Source organism: Physella acuta, unplaced genomic scaffold (genome assembly GCF_028476545.2).
Source record: "Physella acuta isolate Inbredline_101_S28 unplaced genomic scaffold, ASM2847654v3 ptg001452l, whole genome shotgun sequence".
NCBI classification, from domain to species: Eukaryota; Metazoa; Mollusca; class Gastropoda; family Physidae; genus Physella; species Physella acuta.
In genome coordinates, this window is record NW_026732967.1 from 183916 (window position 1) to 200283 (window position 16368).

General features: G+C 36.6%; 1 protein-coding gene across 1 annotated transcript in view; it reads right to left on the reverse strand.

Moving 5' to 3' along the window:
- Positions 1 to 16368, reverse strand: part of LOC131927981 (HBS1-like protein) — a 39009-nt gene that overhangs the window by 9468 nt on the left and 13173 nt on the right. The window contains 7 exon segments of the mRNA XM_059283860.1: positions 5920 to 6002; positions 7368 to 7803; positions 12857 to 12907; positions 13681 to 13815; positions 14091 to 14243; positions 14977 to 15018; positions 15021 to 15044. Coding sequence (XP_059139843.1) covers positions 5920 to 6002; positions 7368 to 7803; positions 12857 to 12907; positions 13681 to 13815; positions 14091 to 14243; positions 14977 to 15018; positions 15021 to 15044 — 924 coding nt within the window.

Sequence of the window (16368 nt, forward strand, 5' to 3'; positions counted from 1 at the left end):
ACATCATCTCGTCGAAGGTGAGGTCATTTTAGGTGTGATTGATAGTATTCCTGTCCCAGGAGTACACCTACTTCTAGGGAATGACCTTGCGGGAAGCAAAGTATACCCCTGTACGGTTTCAGACCCTTTGTCAACAGTTCCAGATAATGATAATGAACTGTATCCTGCATGTGCGGTGACAAGAAGCCAGACCAAACAATTGGCTGACACAACGTCTGAACCACATCTACCATCATCGCCAAGAAATTCGACTCCCAAACTGGAGTCTATGCTTCCAGAAAACACAAGCCTGGGCTTACCCCTGAGAATATCTCAGGAGGACATCATTAAAGCTCAACAAGTCGACGCGGAACTCAAAGCAACGGTCGAAAAATCTCTATCATCTGACGATGGAGAATATTTCTCCGAGAACGGCCTCTTCTTTCGTCGCGCTATACCAGTGAATGCCTCACCAGCCGAACCATGGTTGAGTAAAAGCCAGCTGTGGATCCCTCCACCTTATCGGCATGAAATACTTAAGCTGGCACATGACCATCCAATGTCAGCGCACCCAGGTGTCACTAAAACGACGGCGAAGATCAAAGAACTGTTCTTTTGGCCCAAAATGAGAAAAGATGTGTCGCGTTACTGTAGAAGTTGCACGAACTGTCAGTTGGCCGGAAAGCCAAACCAGACAATTCCTAAGGCCCCTTTGAGTCCGATTCCTGTATTAGAAGAACCTTTTTCAAAAATCGTCATGGACTGTGTAGGTCCCTTGCCTAAAACCAAGGCGGGCAACGAGTACCTACTTACCTTTATGTGTTCAAGTACCCGTTTTCCCGAGGCGATTCCCTTACGGAACATTAAGGCAAAGACTGTAGTCAGAGCCATGACCAGGTTCTTCACTACCTTTGGATTACCTAGAATCGTGCAAACAGATCAAGGCAGCAACTTCACCAGTCACCATTTTCAGGAAGCACTAGCCAAGCTAGGCGTTACCCACATCACCAGCTCAGCCTACCACCCCCAGTCTCAAGGCGTACTTGAGAGGTTCCACCAAACCCTCAAAACCATGCTAAGGACATTCACTAACAGTAACACCCAATGGGATGAGTCTGTTCCTTGGATTATTTTCGCCGCGAGGGACTGTGTCCAGGACTCTTTAGGCTACTCGCCTTTTCAACTTGTGTTTGGACATTCTGTCCGTGGCCCCCTGAAGCTGATACACGAACGTTGGACAGGTACCAGTGATCACCCAGTGGAAAACTTCGACGATTTTCACGTTCGACTGAAAGCCGTGTGCGAAATGGCTCACAAGAACTTAAGAAAGGCCCAAGTGAGAATGAAAGGACTGTATGATAAGAGTTCTTGTAAACGAACATTCAATCCAGGCGACAAAGTTCTTGTGTTAGTGCCTAATCTGAACAATGCGTTATCCTTGAGATATTGTGGACCCTTTACTGTGCATTCAAAATTAAGTGATTTGAACTATGTTGTCAATACGCCCGACAGAAGAAAGAAACAGACAGTGTATCATGTCAACTCACTGAAAAAATATTATGATAATTGTAACAATTTTCATTCCACAGCTAAAATTACTTTACCTGTTTGTTCAAATGTTTCTGATGATGTGATACATGATAAATTGAAACCCCCAAAATTGGTAAATTCTTCCTTTTTAGATAATTTGAATGTCCACCTTATGCATTTGCCCACAGAGGAAAGCCAGAGATTGTCCCAATTATTTGAGACATTTCCCTCTATCTTTGGGGATGTCCCCAAAGAAGCGAAAGTTCCACCTCATGATGTAGACGTAGGTGACGCAAAGCCCATTAAACAACACCCCTATAGAGTTAACCCGGAAAAAGCTGCTTTGATAAAAGATGAAATTGATTATATGCTTAAGAATGATATCATTGAGCCCAGTTTCAGCAGCTGGAGTTCCCCATGTCTCCTAGTCCCGAAAGACGGTGGATCTTTCAGGTTTGTGGCCGATTTTAGGAAGGTAAATGCGCTCACCAAAGCTGATTCCTATCCTTTACCTCGGATAGAAGACGTTATTGATAAAGTTGGTCAGGCTAAGATAATTTCCAAAATTGATTTACTTTCAGGATACTGGCAAATCCCATTATCTGACCGTGCAAAAGAGATATCTGCTTTTGTAACCCCTAATGGTTTTTATAGATACAAACGTATGCCCTTTGGTATGCGAAATGCTGGTCAAACTTTCCAGAGAGTCATTAACTCTGTCATTGCTGACATAGACCAATGTGAGGCCTACATAGATGATATAGTTGTATTTTCTAATACTTTTGAAGAACATATTGTGCAATTGACTAACCTTTTTAGAAAATTGTCTGAAGTTAATTTTACTGTAAACCTGCATAAAAGTGATTTCTGTAAAGCTTCAATTACCTATTTGGGTTATCAAGTGGGAACGAACCAAGTTCGGCCCATTGAAGCTAAAGTAGATGCTATTGTAAGGTTGCCACCTCCCAAAAATTGTAAAGAAATCAAAAAGTTCCTTGGGATGGCTGGTTACTATAGGCGGTTCTGTCAAAACTTTTCAGCTATTGCTGAACCTCTTACTGCATTATTGAAAAAGGGTGTTGAATTTGAATGGTCAGATAAATGTCAAGAAGCCTTTTTAACCATTAAGTCATTTTTATCAAATGCTCCTGTTATGGCTGCCCCAAATTTTAGCAAGCCCTTTAAACTTGCCATTGATGCTAGCAACTTGGCCATTGGCTCAGTCCTATTTCAAGAAGACAACAGGGGAATTGACCATCCCATTGCCTTTTTTTCCAGGAAGTTAAATGAGAACCAAAAGAATTATTCTACTATTGAAAAAGAAGCTTTAGCTTTGGTTTTATCATTACAACATTTTGAAGTTTATGTCTCTTCTTCAACCAATCCAGTCAGAGTGTTTTCTGACCATGATCCCCTGAAATTTACCTCTAAGTTAGGACAGACAAATCAAAGAATATTGAGATGGTGTTTATATTTCCAAAATTTTAATCTGGAAATTTCACACATTAAGGGTAGTGATAATGTTGTGGCTGATTGTTTGTCAAGGATGTAAAATCTGATTGTACACATTGATCATGTGACATGCTTTGTGGTTCATTAGGACCATAAACAGGTTTTGTTTGAGTGTCACTCATATGAAAGTGAGTGGTGTGAGTTATGATTTTTTTTTCAAAATTCCAATCCTGTTGAATATTTTGTTTATTTTCAGGTGAACCTTAATTAAAGGTGGTTTTTGATTATATGTAATCTTTTATAATAATATGTCTCATCTGACTCAATTGATATTGTAGCTAGTCATTGAAATAAAGGTCTTACCCTGGCGGGTTTACCACTTTTAATATCCAATTGGAAAAATTGTAATACCCTTTTCTGAGGGATTTTGATGTATAATTACTTTTTGAAGGGTTACTCCCCTTTCACCAATTGTAAAAGTTGGAGTTACTTCCCTTTTATGTTCAGGGATATTTTCATCTGGTATTATGATTTTGATTGCCTACATTTGTAAAACATTTTTGTTATTTCATTGCCAGATTGGTTCCTTATGTATGTTTTTATGGAACCTATCTGTCACTTCCAAAAAGGGAGGGGATGTGACCTACTTAGGTCGAGTCATTTTTATTTTGACGTTGTATAATTCCTTATATGGAATGATTGTGTAACACCTGGGGTTTTTCCACTGACTAAATAAGGTGTTTGAGACAGAAATTTTCCATTAAAGTCTGATTGAATGATTCTGATCAGATGATTATCCTAACCAATGGCTACATGAGTTGAGGATGATCTCCCCTGTCACAGAAGTCTTTAATTGCTCTGCACACTCGCAACACGAGGCAGTTTATCTTGACCTGGTAGTCTACGAGGCAGTTTTACCTTTATCAGGCTGCCGTCCATATTGTCCGGCTATAGACTCTGACCATTTGAACGTGAGAGTACTTAAGACCTGTGTGTGCCTTGCTTTCTTGAGTTGATTTAGTCTTCTAGTTTAATATTACTTGTCGCTAAGTAATTTCTGAAGCTACAGCAGTGTTGTGTGGCCTGTGGCTATTATTAGACCGTGTAGAAATCTGTGATAGTGTTTTTTCCTGCATTTTGTAAGTTGGGTTTTTGATATTTTACACATTAAATATATTATATAGTTCAACCTTGTGTTCTACCACTACTGAGTTCGCTGATTAAAGGTTATATGTAGATTGGATGAGTGTTAATTACAATAATATCACTAGCTTCCCTAGACATTGTTTTCGAGCCCTAGTGTGTCGTTTGTGTTAAAGTTCATCCACTTAGGCCGTTAGGCATTTGCATATGACCCCAAAAAAAGAATCCGGGGACGTTCTCCTTCTATTTGGCTGATAGATAGGTTAACGTTACAGTACAAAGTGTTCACTGACCTATGACCACTGTGTACAAAATGTTCACTGGCCTATGACCACTGTGTACAAAGTGTTCACTGACCTATGACCATTGTGTACAAAATGTTCACTGACCTATGACCACTGTGTACAAAGTGTTCACTGACCTATGACCATTGTGTACAAAGTGTTCACTGACCTGTGACCATTGTGTACAAAGTGTTCACTGACCTGTGACCATTGTGTACAAAATGTTCACTGACCTATGACCATTGTGTACAAAAGGTTCACTGACCTATGACCACTGTGTACAAAAGGTTCACTGACCTATGACCACTGTGTACAAAGTGTTCACTGACCTATGACCACTGTGTACAAAGTGTTCACTGACCTATGACCACTGTGTACAAAAGGTTCACTGACCTATGACCATTGTGTACAAAGTGTTCACTGACCTATGACCACTGTGTACAAAGTGTTCACTGAGCTATGACCACTGTGTACAAAAGGTTCACTGACATATGACCACTGTGTACAAAGTGTTCACTGACCTATGACCACTGTGTACAAAGTGTTCACTGACCTATGACCACTGTGTACAAAGTGTTCACTGACCTATGTCCACTGTTTACAAAAGGTTCACTGACCTATGACCACTGTGTACAAAGTGTTCACTGACCTATGACCACTGTGCACAAAGTGTTCACTGACCTATGACCACTGTGTACAAAGTGTTCACTGACCTATGACCATTGTGTACAAAGTGTTCACTGACCTATGACCACTGTGTACAAAGTGTTCACTGACCTATGACCACTGTGTACAAAGTGTTCACTGTGTACAAAGTGTTCACTGACCTATGACCACTGTGTACAAAAGGTTCACTGACCTATGACCACTGTGTACAAAGTGTTCACTGACCTATGACCACTGTGTACAAAGTGTTCACTAACCTATGACCACTGTGCACAAAGTGTTCACTGACCTATGACCACTGTGTACAAAGTGTTCACTGACCTATGACCATTGTGTACAAAGTGTTCACTGACCTATGACAACTGTGTACAAAGTGTTCACTGACCTATGACCACTGTGTACAAAGTGTTCACTGACCTATGACCACTGTGTACAAAGTGTTCACTGACCTATGACCACTGTGTACAAAGTGTTCACTGACCTATGACCACTGTGTACAAAAGGTTCACTGACCTATGACCACTGTGTACAAAGTGTTCACTGACCTATGACCACTGTGTACAAAGTGTTCACTGACCTATGACCATTGTGTACAAAGTGGTCACTAACCTATGACCACTGTGTACAAAGTGTTCACTGACCTATGACCACTGTGTACAAAGTGTTCACTGACCTATGACCACTGTGTACAAAGTGTTCACTGACCTATGACCATTGTGTACAAAGTGTTCACTGACCTATGACCACTGTGTACAAAGTGTTCACTGACCTATGACCACTGTGTACAAAGTGTTCACTGACCTATGACCACTGTGTACAAAGTGTTCACTGACCTATGACCACTGTGTACAAAAGGTTCACTGACCTATGACCACCAGGTTTAGAAGATCTTTATTGCCATGACGCTTCACATATTCTGCCTGAATATCAACTTTGCTATTTTTGGATCTAGAAAAAAAAAGAAGTTCAAGCTACTTTAGAAATTGTAATCAATCACTGATCAAGTATCAAGGTATGTGTTTAAGGTCAATCCTTTACACATGTTAACCATCAAAATGATATACAAAAATGTATTGTTTTCTAATTCAATAATACACTGTAGCTACAAATATACGAATAACAAAGAGTATAAAAACATTATATAATCAAATATATATTTATGCCAAAAGTAGTATATAGATCTCTGTATGTAACTCAACATTTACAAGTATCCTATTTAATATTTTTATTTATAAAAGTTTTGTGTTTAAGGTAAAACAAAATAAGGATTGCTAGAACAAAACAACATCAGCTGCATAACAGTTTCAAACATCAAACCTTACACAATAGCAAACCCATGGAACCTTATATAGAACAGACAGTAAGTAGTTTGGAACATTTTCTACTGCTGATTACACTACAGCATTGAAAATGTAGTTGGTTCACATTGTATTGTTTGCAGAATTGTGTTTCTCTGAAACTTATTTTTCTTATCTGTATTAGGGTAACTCTCTTTTAATATCAATAATAATGTTTCCTATATGTAATAATAAAATATAATTAGATTTTTTTATTATGGACATGTAGGATTAGGTGCACACCGAATGGCTGGCATGTATTAGGGATTAGCTTCACTTTAATAATATTTAAAGAAGTAACGTGGCAATTGATATGGTTTATAGTCCACAGCTGTTGTCCTGATTCAGGATTACGTAGGTTTTATGGGGTAAATAGAACAACATTACCAGTTTGACATGTGTCCAGCTTAACAATGTATAGACGGTCTGATAAGTTTGGTGAGTGTCTGTTAAACTAACATATTTTATTAGCTAAACTATTCCATTTATCTGAATCACAAAGGCAATCACAACACAATTTTTATAGCAGAGGTAATACAATGTAGCAAAATGATAAAGGCTAAGGAGACATCTAGAGTAGAGAACTAAGAGTTAAAAGCATAGCTAGAGCAAACAGGTGAGATAGCATAGTCTAGATTAGGAGAGGAAGTGGTGGCAGAGTTAACTAGACTTTCTAGAGCATTGTCACAGATGTACATTTTGGTATGACTGAAACAGCTGTTGGTGTTATTGAAAAAGCTGTAGGTGTGACTGAAACAGCTGTGGGTGTGACTGAAACAGCTGTGGGTGTGACTGAAAAAGCTGTTGGTGCGATTAAAAAGAAAGCTGTAGGTGTGACTGAAACAACTGCTTGTGTGACTGAAACAGCTGTTGGTGTGACTGAAACAGCAGTGGGTGTGACTGAAACAGCTGTAGGTGTAACTGAAACAACTGTTTGTGTGATTAAAAAGCTGTAGGTGTGACTGAGACAACTCACTTAGATTTGGGTGTGGCTGGAACAGGTTTCATGGAATCAACTGAAGTCTGAATAGTCTCTTGATCCCCTTCCAGCCCCATGAACTCTACAGCATTCCTTAAGTTAGAGTTGAGAGTGCCTTGACCAGCTCCAGACAGGCTGTCTTCAGATTCCTCTGATCTCACTGAAGCTTTACTGGATCCTGTGGGGGGTGCTGGGGATGATCCTGTGGGGGGTGCTGGGGATGCATCTTTCCTGACTTTAAGTTTGAGCCCAGGTTTTTTACTGGCAGCAGGAGATCCTGGTGGCGTCCCCTGGTGGGTGTCTGTCTGCAAAAACCCCACGGTGACTTTAGTGGAGGATTCAGACGGCTTGACCACTGCTGGGGTGACAGGGGGAGCTACTGTTTTGACGGTCGGCACTGCAGCAGACAATGTGGAGTCTTGGTGGTCTGAAACTGTGGCAGGATGGTAAAACCAGTCAACAATAGGACAGTAAAACCAGTCAACAAGAGGACAGTAAAACCAGTCATCAATAGGACAGTAAAACCAGTCAACAATAGGACAGTAAAACCAGTCAACAAGAGGACAGTAAAACCAGTCAACCAGTCAACAATAGGACAGTAAAACCACTCAACAATAGGACAATAAAACCAGTCAACAATAGGACAATAAAACCAGTCAACAATAGGACAGTAAAACCAGTCAACAATAGGACAGTAAAACCAGTCATCAATAGGACAGTAAAACCAGTCAACAATAGGACAATAAAACCAGTCAACAATAGGACAATAAAACCAGTCAACAATAGGACAGTAAAACCAGTCAACAAGCATCAATAGGACAGTAAAACATTCAGATCATCAGATGGAAATGGAGTAGGAACAAAACAAAGTCAAGACTTGTAAAAGTACTTCTTTTTATTTTCAAATGTTTAATAGTTGCCAATGATGATAGAGAAAAAAATTATCACCAATTACATTTTTAAAAAGTGAAAAAAAAAATGGATGCAGGCACAGTAAAAAATAAAATATAAACCATATATACATATGAAAAACCAGGGAGACAAGCCTTAAAAATTTATTGAAATTGAGAAAAGTAAAAACAAAAGTTCATTCAACTTATCATCCATTCTCAGTAATAAAATCTAGGTGATAAAAAATATTTACATTTTTAGTTCAGATAGTTCATAAACTCCATTTTAAGTAGTCATGAATTTTTGAGAAACTATTAAAACTCTTAACTTGTCAAGGGTACACTTTTTTTGATTGAATGAAGGTTTAAGTTGAGCAGCGAGTGAGTTCTGTGTTCCACTCACTGAGATATGTCCTCTCAAGTCAAACACTTGAATGAAGGTTTAAATTGAGCAGCGAGTGAGTTCTGTGTTCCACTCACTGAGATATGTCCTCTCAAGTCAAACACTTGAATGAAGGTTTAAATTGAGCAGCGAGTGAGTTCTGTGTTCCACTCACTGAGATATGTCCTCTCAAGTCAAACACTTGAATGAAGGTTTAAATTGAGCAGCGAGTGAGTTTTGTGTCCTCTCAAGTCAAACACTGGGAAGATGTTAACCCAGGGGCCTCAGTGATACAAGACTCACTGTCTGAGTAAGTTTCTCTGGCCTTCTTTCATTGGGTCTCACATCAAGCTTCATGTGGCCATCAAACAACTGGCCATCAGGTCTCACATCAAGTGGCCATCAAACAACTGGCCATCAGGTCACACATTGAACTTGAAGTGGCCAACAGGAGATGTGTGAACTACAAAGACTAAACTGTTCTAGAACTATAGATAAAAAACATGAAGTTAGCTCACAGATTCACAGAAGAACCAGACACTTTTGATATATCAGAACTGTAAATTTGATTATAAGCTGTTTGTTATACTAGGTTGGCTGGAATTATAAAATTCTCATGTGATGACTTTCACATTAGGTATTGTCTGCAGCACAAAAATATACAAGTTTATGGTTTAGACTTGATGTTTTGACTACAACTGGATTCAAATAGCACATTCCTTTTATACAAGTCATTTGGTCAATCTAAGGTTTGAATATCAAGTGTCAACAACAAATTTTGTCTGACCTAATGCATTAAACAACAAATTTTGTCTGACCTAATGCATTAAACAACAAATTTTGTCTGACCTAATGCATTAAACAACAAATTTTGTCTGACCTAATGCATTAAACAACAAATTTTGTCTGACCTAATGCATTAAATAACAAATTCCTTATCTGACCTAATGCTTTAAACAACAAATTCCTTATCTGACCTAATGCTTTAAACAACAAATTCCTTATCTGACCTAATGCATTAAACAACAAATTTTGTCTGACCTAATGCATTAAACAACAAATTTTGTCTGACCTAATGCATTAAACAACAAATTCCTTATCTGACCTAATGCTTTAAACAACAAATTCCTTATCTGACCTAATGCTTTAAACAACAAATTCCTTATCTGACCTAATGCTTTAAACAACAAATTTTGTCTGACCTAATGCATTAAACAACAAAAGTTTGTCTGACCTAATGCATTAAACAACAAATTTTGTCTGACCTAATGCATTAAACAACAAATTTTGTCTGACCTAATGCATTAAACAACAAATTTTGTCTGACCTAATGCATTAAACAACAAATTTTGTCTGACCTAATGCATTAAACAACAAATTTTGTCTGACCTAATGCATTAAATAACAAATTCCTTATCTGACCTAATGCTTTAAACAACAAATTCCTTATCTGACCTAATGCTTTAAACAACAAATTCCTTATCTGACCTAATGCATTAAACAACAAATTTTGTCTGACCTAATGCATTAAACAACAAATTTTGTCTGACCTAATGCATTAAACAACAAATTCCTTATCTGACCTAATGCTTTAAACAACAAATTCCTTATCTGACCTAATGCTTTAAACAACAAATTCCTTATCTGACCTAATGCTTTAAACAACAAATTTTGTCTGACCTAATGCATTAAACAACAAAAGTTTGTCTGACCTAATGCATTAAACAACAAATTTTGTCTGACCTAATGCTTTAAACAACAAATTCCTTATCTGACCTAATGCTTTAAACAACAAATTTTGTCTGACCTAATGCATTAAACAACAAATTTTGTCTGACCTAATGCATTAAACAACAAATTCTTTATCTGACCTAATGCTTTAAACAACAAATTCCTTATCTGACCTAATGCTTTAAACAACAAATTTTGTCTGACCTAATGCATTAAACAACAAATTTTGTCTGACCTAATGCATTAAACAACAAATTCCTTATCTGACCTAATGCTTTAAACAACAAATTCCTTATCTGACCTAATGCTTTAAACAACAAATTTTGTCTGACCTAATGCATTAAACAACAAATTTTGTCAGACCTAATGCATTAAACAACAAATTTTGTCTGACCTAATGCATTAAACAACAAATTCCTTATCTGACCTAATGCTTTAAACAACAAATTCCTTATCTGACCTAATGCTTTAAACAACAAATTTTGTCTGACCTAATGCATTAAACAACAAATTTTGTCTGACCTAATGCATTAAATAACAAATTCCTTATCTGACCTAATGCTTTAAACAACAAATTCCTTATCTGACCTAATGCTTTAAACAACAAATTTTGTCTGACCTAATGCGTTAAACAACAAATTTTGTCTGACCTAATGCATTAAACAACAAATTTTGTCTGACCTAATGCATTAAACAAAAAATTTTGTCTGACCTCATGCATTAAACAACAAATTCCTTATCTGACCTAATGCTTTAAACAACAAATTCCTTATCTGACCTAATGCTTTAAACAACAAATTCCTTATCTGACCTAATGCTTTAAACAACAAATTTTGTCTGACCTAATGCATTAAACAACAAATTTTGTCTGACCTAATGCATTAAACAACAAATTTTGTCTGACCTAATGCATTAAACAACAAATTTTGTCTGACCTAATGCATTAAACAACAAATTTTGTCTGACCTAATGCATTAAACAACAAATTTTGTCTGACCTAATGCGTTAAACAACAAATTCCTTATCCGACCGAGTGAAGGCCAGTTTCTGTTTCTGTTTGACAATATCATCAGGGGAAGGGCTGGTAAAATCAAAGGGGTGAATGACCTTGTACACCTCTTCCACGTAAAGGGGTTTGTTGGCCAGCTGAAACCTGCAGGTAAACTTGGGGTACTTGGCACATCTACCTGGGGCTGAGTACTCATCACAGGCTTTCCTTCTGCGCAACAGGTTACACAGAACTAGCCCTGGGTAGGAGGCTGGTGACAGGAGATCAGACAGTGATGGGTCAGCTGCTTTAAGCCGGAGCGGTTCCTCATTAGGACAAGCAGCAGCGTCAACGGATGGGACTTTGTGTTGAGGCTTTTGATTAGCTTTCAAGGCAAGATGTTTGTCTGGTAGTTCCTCCACCCTCTTCGCCTTCAGACAGGAGGAGAGAGAAAGGCTTTTTCCAGCAGGTTTGCTGAGCATGTTTTTTTCTTTATGACTCAGCTCTAGATTTTCTAAAGCTTCAGCAAGTTTGTCCTTATCATCAGTATTTTCCTTGCAAGATTTGAGTGATCTGAATGGTATACCAACCTCAGAGGAGGATGGTTTGAGTGGTGGCATTTTTATCTGGCTATTTTGAGAATTTATATTGGATGATTCAGTGGGGCGAGACTGTTTTGCCAAATCAGACAATGATGGCCCAACTGATGACAATTTTATCTGGCTACTTTGAGAATTTATATTTGATGATTCAGTGGGGCGAGACTGTTTTACCAAATCGGACAATGATGGCCCAACTGATGACAATTTTATCTGGCTATTCTGGGAATTTATATTTGATGATTCAGTGGGGCGAGACTGTTTTACTAAATCAGACAATGATGGCCCAACCGATGACAATTTTATCTGGTTACTTTGAGAATTTATATTTGATGATTCAGTGGGGCGAGACTGTTTTACTAAATCAGACAATGATATTACACTTTGTGGTGAAGTTGAGAGATTTACTCGCCCATTATACAAATTACCAGAAAAATTAGAAACATCTTTTCTGGCAAGTTTATCCACATTTGTTAAATTAAAATCTTTCCTTATCGTAGCTGCCATTTTATCATTTGGTTTTAAATGTGTATTCAACTCTTGGGTTGCCAATTTGTTTTTTGTAAAAATATGCTTGTCATCGGCTTCAATTTCAAAAAAGAATCTGTCTAGATCTACAACATCTTACCTTACAACAGCCAGCAGCATTATGCAGTGTCCAGGTACAGGTGTGGAGTGGCCAGGTACAGGTGTGGAGTGGCCAGGTACAGGTGTGGAGTGGCCAGGTACAGGTGTGGAGTGGCCAGGTGGAATGGAAAGAAGAAAAAAAAATGGCAACACATTAGACAAAAAAGCTCAATCATCAAACTTTAGATATAAAACTAAGCTTGTTGAGATTAAGAGAAAATGTTATACAAATTTAATAATGAATAAGGTAAACGTGTCTTGTCCATTACCTTGGGAACGTGTTTTCCTTTGTCTGGGCTCTCGTTGCGACTTTGGTGCATCTTTGGAAAGATAATAAGCAAATTTGGTAAACATCATTCAATTGCTAAATAATCAACTTTGTAACAATTTTCCATTTTAAAAATATGGTGACATCAAAACTATTCTATTTCCACTATGGCCAAAAAAAAAAGATGACGCAATTTTCAACCTTTTTTTTTAAATTAAAAAAAAAAACCACCTCAGTTAAAAACATTAAATAAAAAGCATTATCCAAAAAACTGGTCCAAGTTTATTATGCATAAGGTTAAATAGTTTAGTAGTTTATTAATAAATCAATAATACTAATTATTAAAAGTAACACTAATCCCAGAAAAACTTAAACACTACTTCTAATATCATTACTATAAAAAATTTATTTTAAATGCTAAAAAATTCAACAGGAGCTACTTTCTGTAGCAATAGTTACATCATTAATAAAGCCTGATTCGACAGCAGAAGTATTTTAATTAGATTTAATTTAACTAAACAATTATATTGCCCATAATCGTGAGAAAAAATCAAATTTAGAAAAAACTTAGAAAATGAACCACTTGTGATAGAACGGGAAAACAACGTAAACAAAACTATTTCCTGCTTCGGCTGGTTTCTTTAACATCTTGTTGCTAATGAGACTTCTGCTGTTACGTATTAATAAACGTACTATACACAGTAGGGAGACCACAGGTGCACTGGACTGTACCATACATAAAAATTCTCAGCAACCGAGGGCGGATAGGCCTGTAAAGGGTTAAGATTTTGTTTGAATTTAACAAAAAAGAAGAATGCAACGTACCCTGCTGTGTCAAAAGTTCATTAATGGAGGCCTCGAGGTTGAAATTATTTTTGACTACAACATCTCTGACGACAGATTCAGGTATGGAATCTCCTATAATGCTTCTGGCCTCCTCCAGACAGCTGTTTAACCTGGCTGGTAACATCAAGGCACAAATTACTTGGTATCAACTCCAGCACTGAGCAGCATTTGTCATGTTTCATATACATTATGTATCTAAAGAGTTTACACTCATAGTAGTGATAGGTGTAAACTAAGTGCTCACCTTGATCCAGGTGTAAACTAAGTGCTCATCTTGATCCAGTTGTAAACTAAGTGCTCACCTTGATCCAGGTGTAAACTAATTGCTCACCTTGATCCAGTTGTAAACTAAGTGCTCACCTTGATCCAGGTGTAAACTAAGTGCTCACCTTGATCCACCTCTGACAGTTGTAAACTTGTATCCTGAAGGCTGTCCTCATGTACAGAACTATCCTCCGTTTCTTCCTCTTCATTTATCACCCCTTTTTCCATATAAGCAGCAAACACATGACTTTTTTCTCTGTTCCAAGTAAACTGTGCAGCTAAAATATTTCATTATTAATTATTTTACTTGGTGTACAATATGGTTAACTCAAGAATAACAATATAATTTATTACAGGGTCTAAAGTTGTATTGGACACACATCACAAGAAAAGATATTCAATGAATAAGTTATTTAAACAAGTTATGTTTACAATTTTTATGATACAGTTGTACAGATAGGAAACAGAATACTAAATATGATTTAATTTGTAAAGAATTACTTTTACACATCTAAAGATTAAAATTGCCAACAAGAAACATATTGATAGATCAAATTTAGGGCCGATGATAAAATCATATTAAACTAAGATATTTGATAAACTAGATAGGTATGATGATAAGAACAGATCACATGTTGAACTAAGAAATGTGTTAAGCCAGTGGTTGTAGGTAGAGATAAGAGCAGAGAGTATCACATATTGAACTAAGATATTTGATAAGCCAGAGGTAGTAGGTAGATAAGATGATAAGAGCAGAGAGTATCACATATTGAACTAAGATATTTGATAAGACAGAGGTAGTATGTAGATAAGATTATAAGAGCAGAGAGTTTCACATATTGAACTAAGATATTTGATAAGACAGAGGTAGTAGGTAGATAAGATGATAAGAGCAGAGAGTATCACATATTGAACTAAGATATTTGATAAGACAGAGGTAGTAGGTAGATAACATGATAAGAGAAGAGAGCATTAATGACTAGACTCAGATATTTGATTAGCCAGAAGTACCTGTAGATGGTGAGATGCAGTAATTATCCTCAACCGACCTTGATAAATCATCTCTTCATCATAGTACTCTAAAATGGTTTCAAGTTTGAAATAAGCGTTAATAGTTAATTATTCTAAAAAAATTTTAATTTTTAACCAGTGTTTCAACAGCTAAAAAACGTGACTGGGTAGATTTTGAAAACAGTGCTTTTTTTTCTTATATATTTATAACAAAAACTAACATTTTTATCCATTCTGTGCCTACTAGGCTATAATATATATATAATAATAATCAGGCAGTGCCTAATCATTTTTAGATAGCGCTGTTTAGAACTAACTATTATAATCTAGTATTAACACTCATTTCAAAAAGAGTGCCAGAGTTCTTCAAATAGTCACCACATAGTGTAAAAGTAAAAAACTGGGAGTGATCTCCCCTAAACTTTCTTGAATATTCTTATATAAAACTACAGGGGATGTCAACTTGGGATATAGACAATAATTTTAACTTTTAATTACTTAAACTTTTTAAAATAGAATCTCGTAAAAAAGGAATTGCGCACCAAGTGAACTCCAAACAATATGTATATAATGGTGCACAATATTATTAGTACTTTATAAATTCACATGCGTTTTGTGAGAAATCAGAAATAGGGTAAATTATTACTTCCGGTCAATGGAAATTACTCAAAATTTGAAATAAGGCAGAAAAGTAGATCTTTCACTTAGGTACTATATGTGAAATTTCGTTTATCTGAATCAGCACTCAAGTTATAGGCTTTTGAAAAACTGAAAGGAAAAATTGAAAGTAGATTTAGTAGAATAAGTTCCACATCCGGTTACCGGTAATTGCTGAGAAGTTGAAACAGAACTACTAATTTGAGATTATACTTATATAATATTAAATTTCATCAACCTAGCTGTAACTACCGTGTTTACAGACACACACACACACAGACTATGTTTTTCGACTCAGGGAGGTGTAAAACGTCGAGATTTGCAAAAATCTCGATTTCTTTTTTTGCATGATTACAATACTTTCTCTCGATTCTATACTTAATATACAAGAAAGTCAAAGGCCTATCCATTTTGGGAAATCTATCGTTTTAGGTACGTAAAATAGCCTGCGGCTAGTAATGTACGAAAAATTTACCTCATGGTAAAGTGCTTTAATAGAAGTAGGCCCTATATTGTGATATATGTGTCAAATAATATAGATGAATGATAAACCTAAATCAATGGCTAAATAATAAATATATCAATATAGGCCATAAATAAATAGCCTATAAATAGCATTGTTTGCGAGCCATTTGTAAAATAGAGTGGCTTCCCCTGAATCTTGCGCTATAAGTTTACAAAAAAAAAAATTAACAAGATGGCTTCTATTTCTAAAGTAAATAAATATGGTTGCAT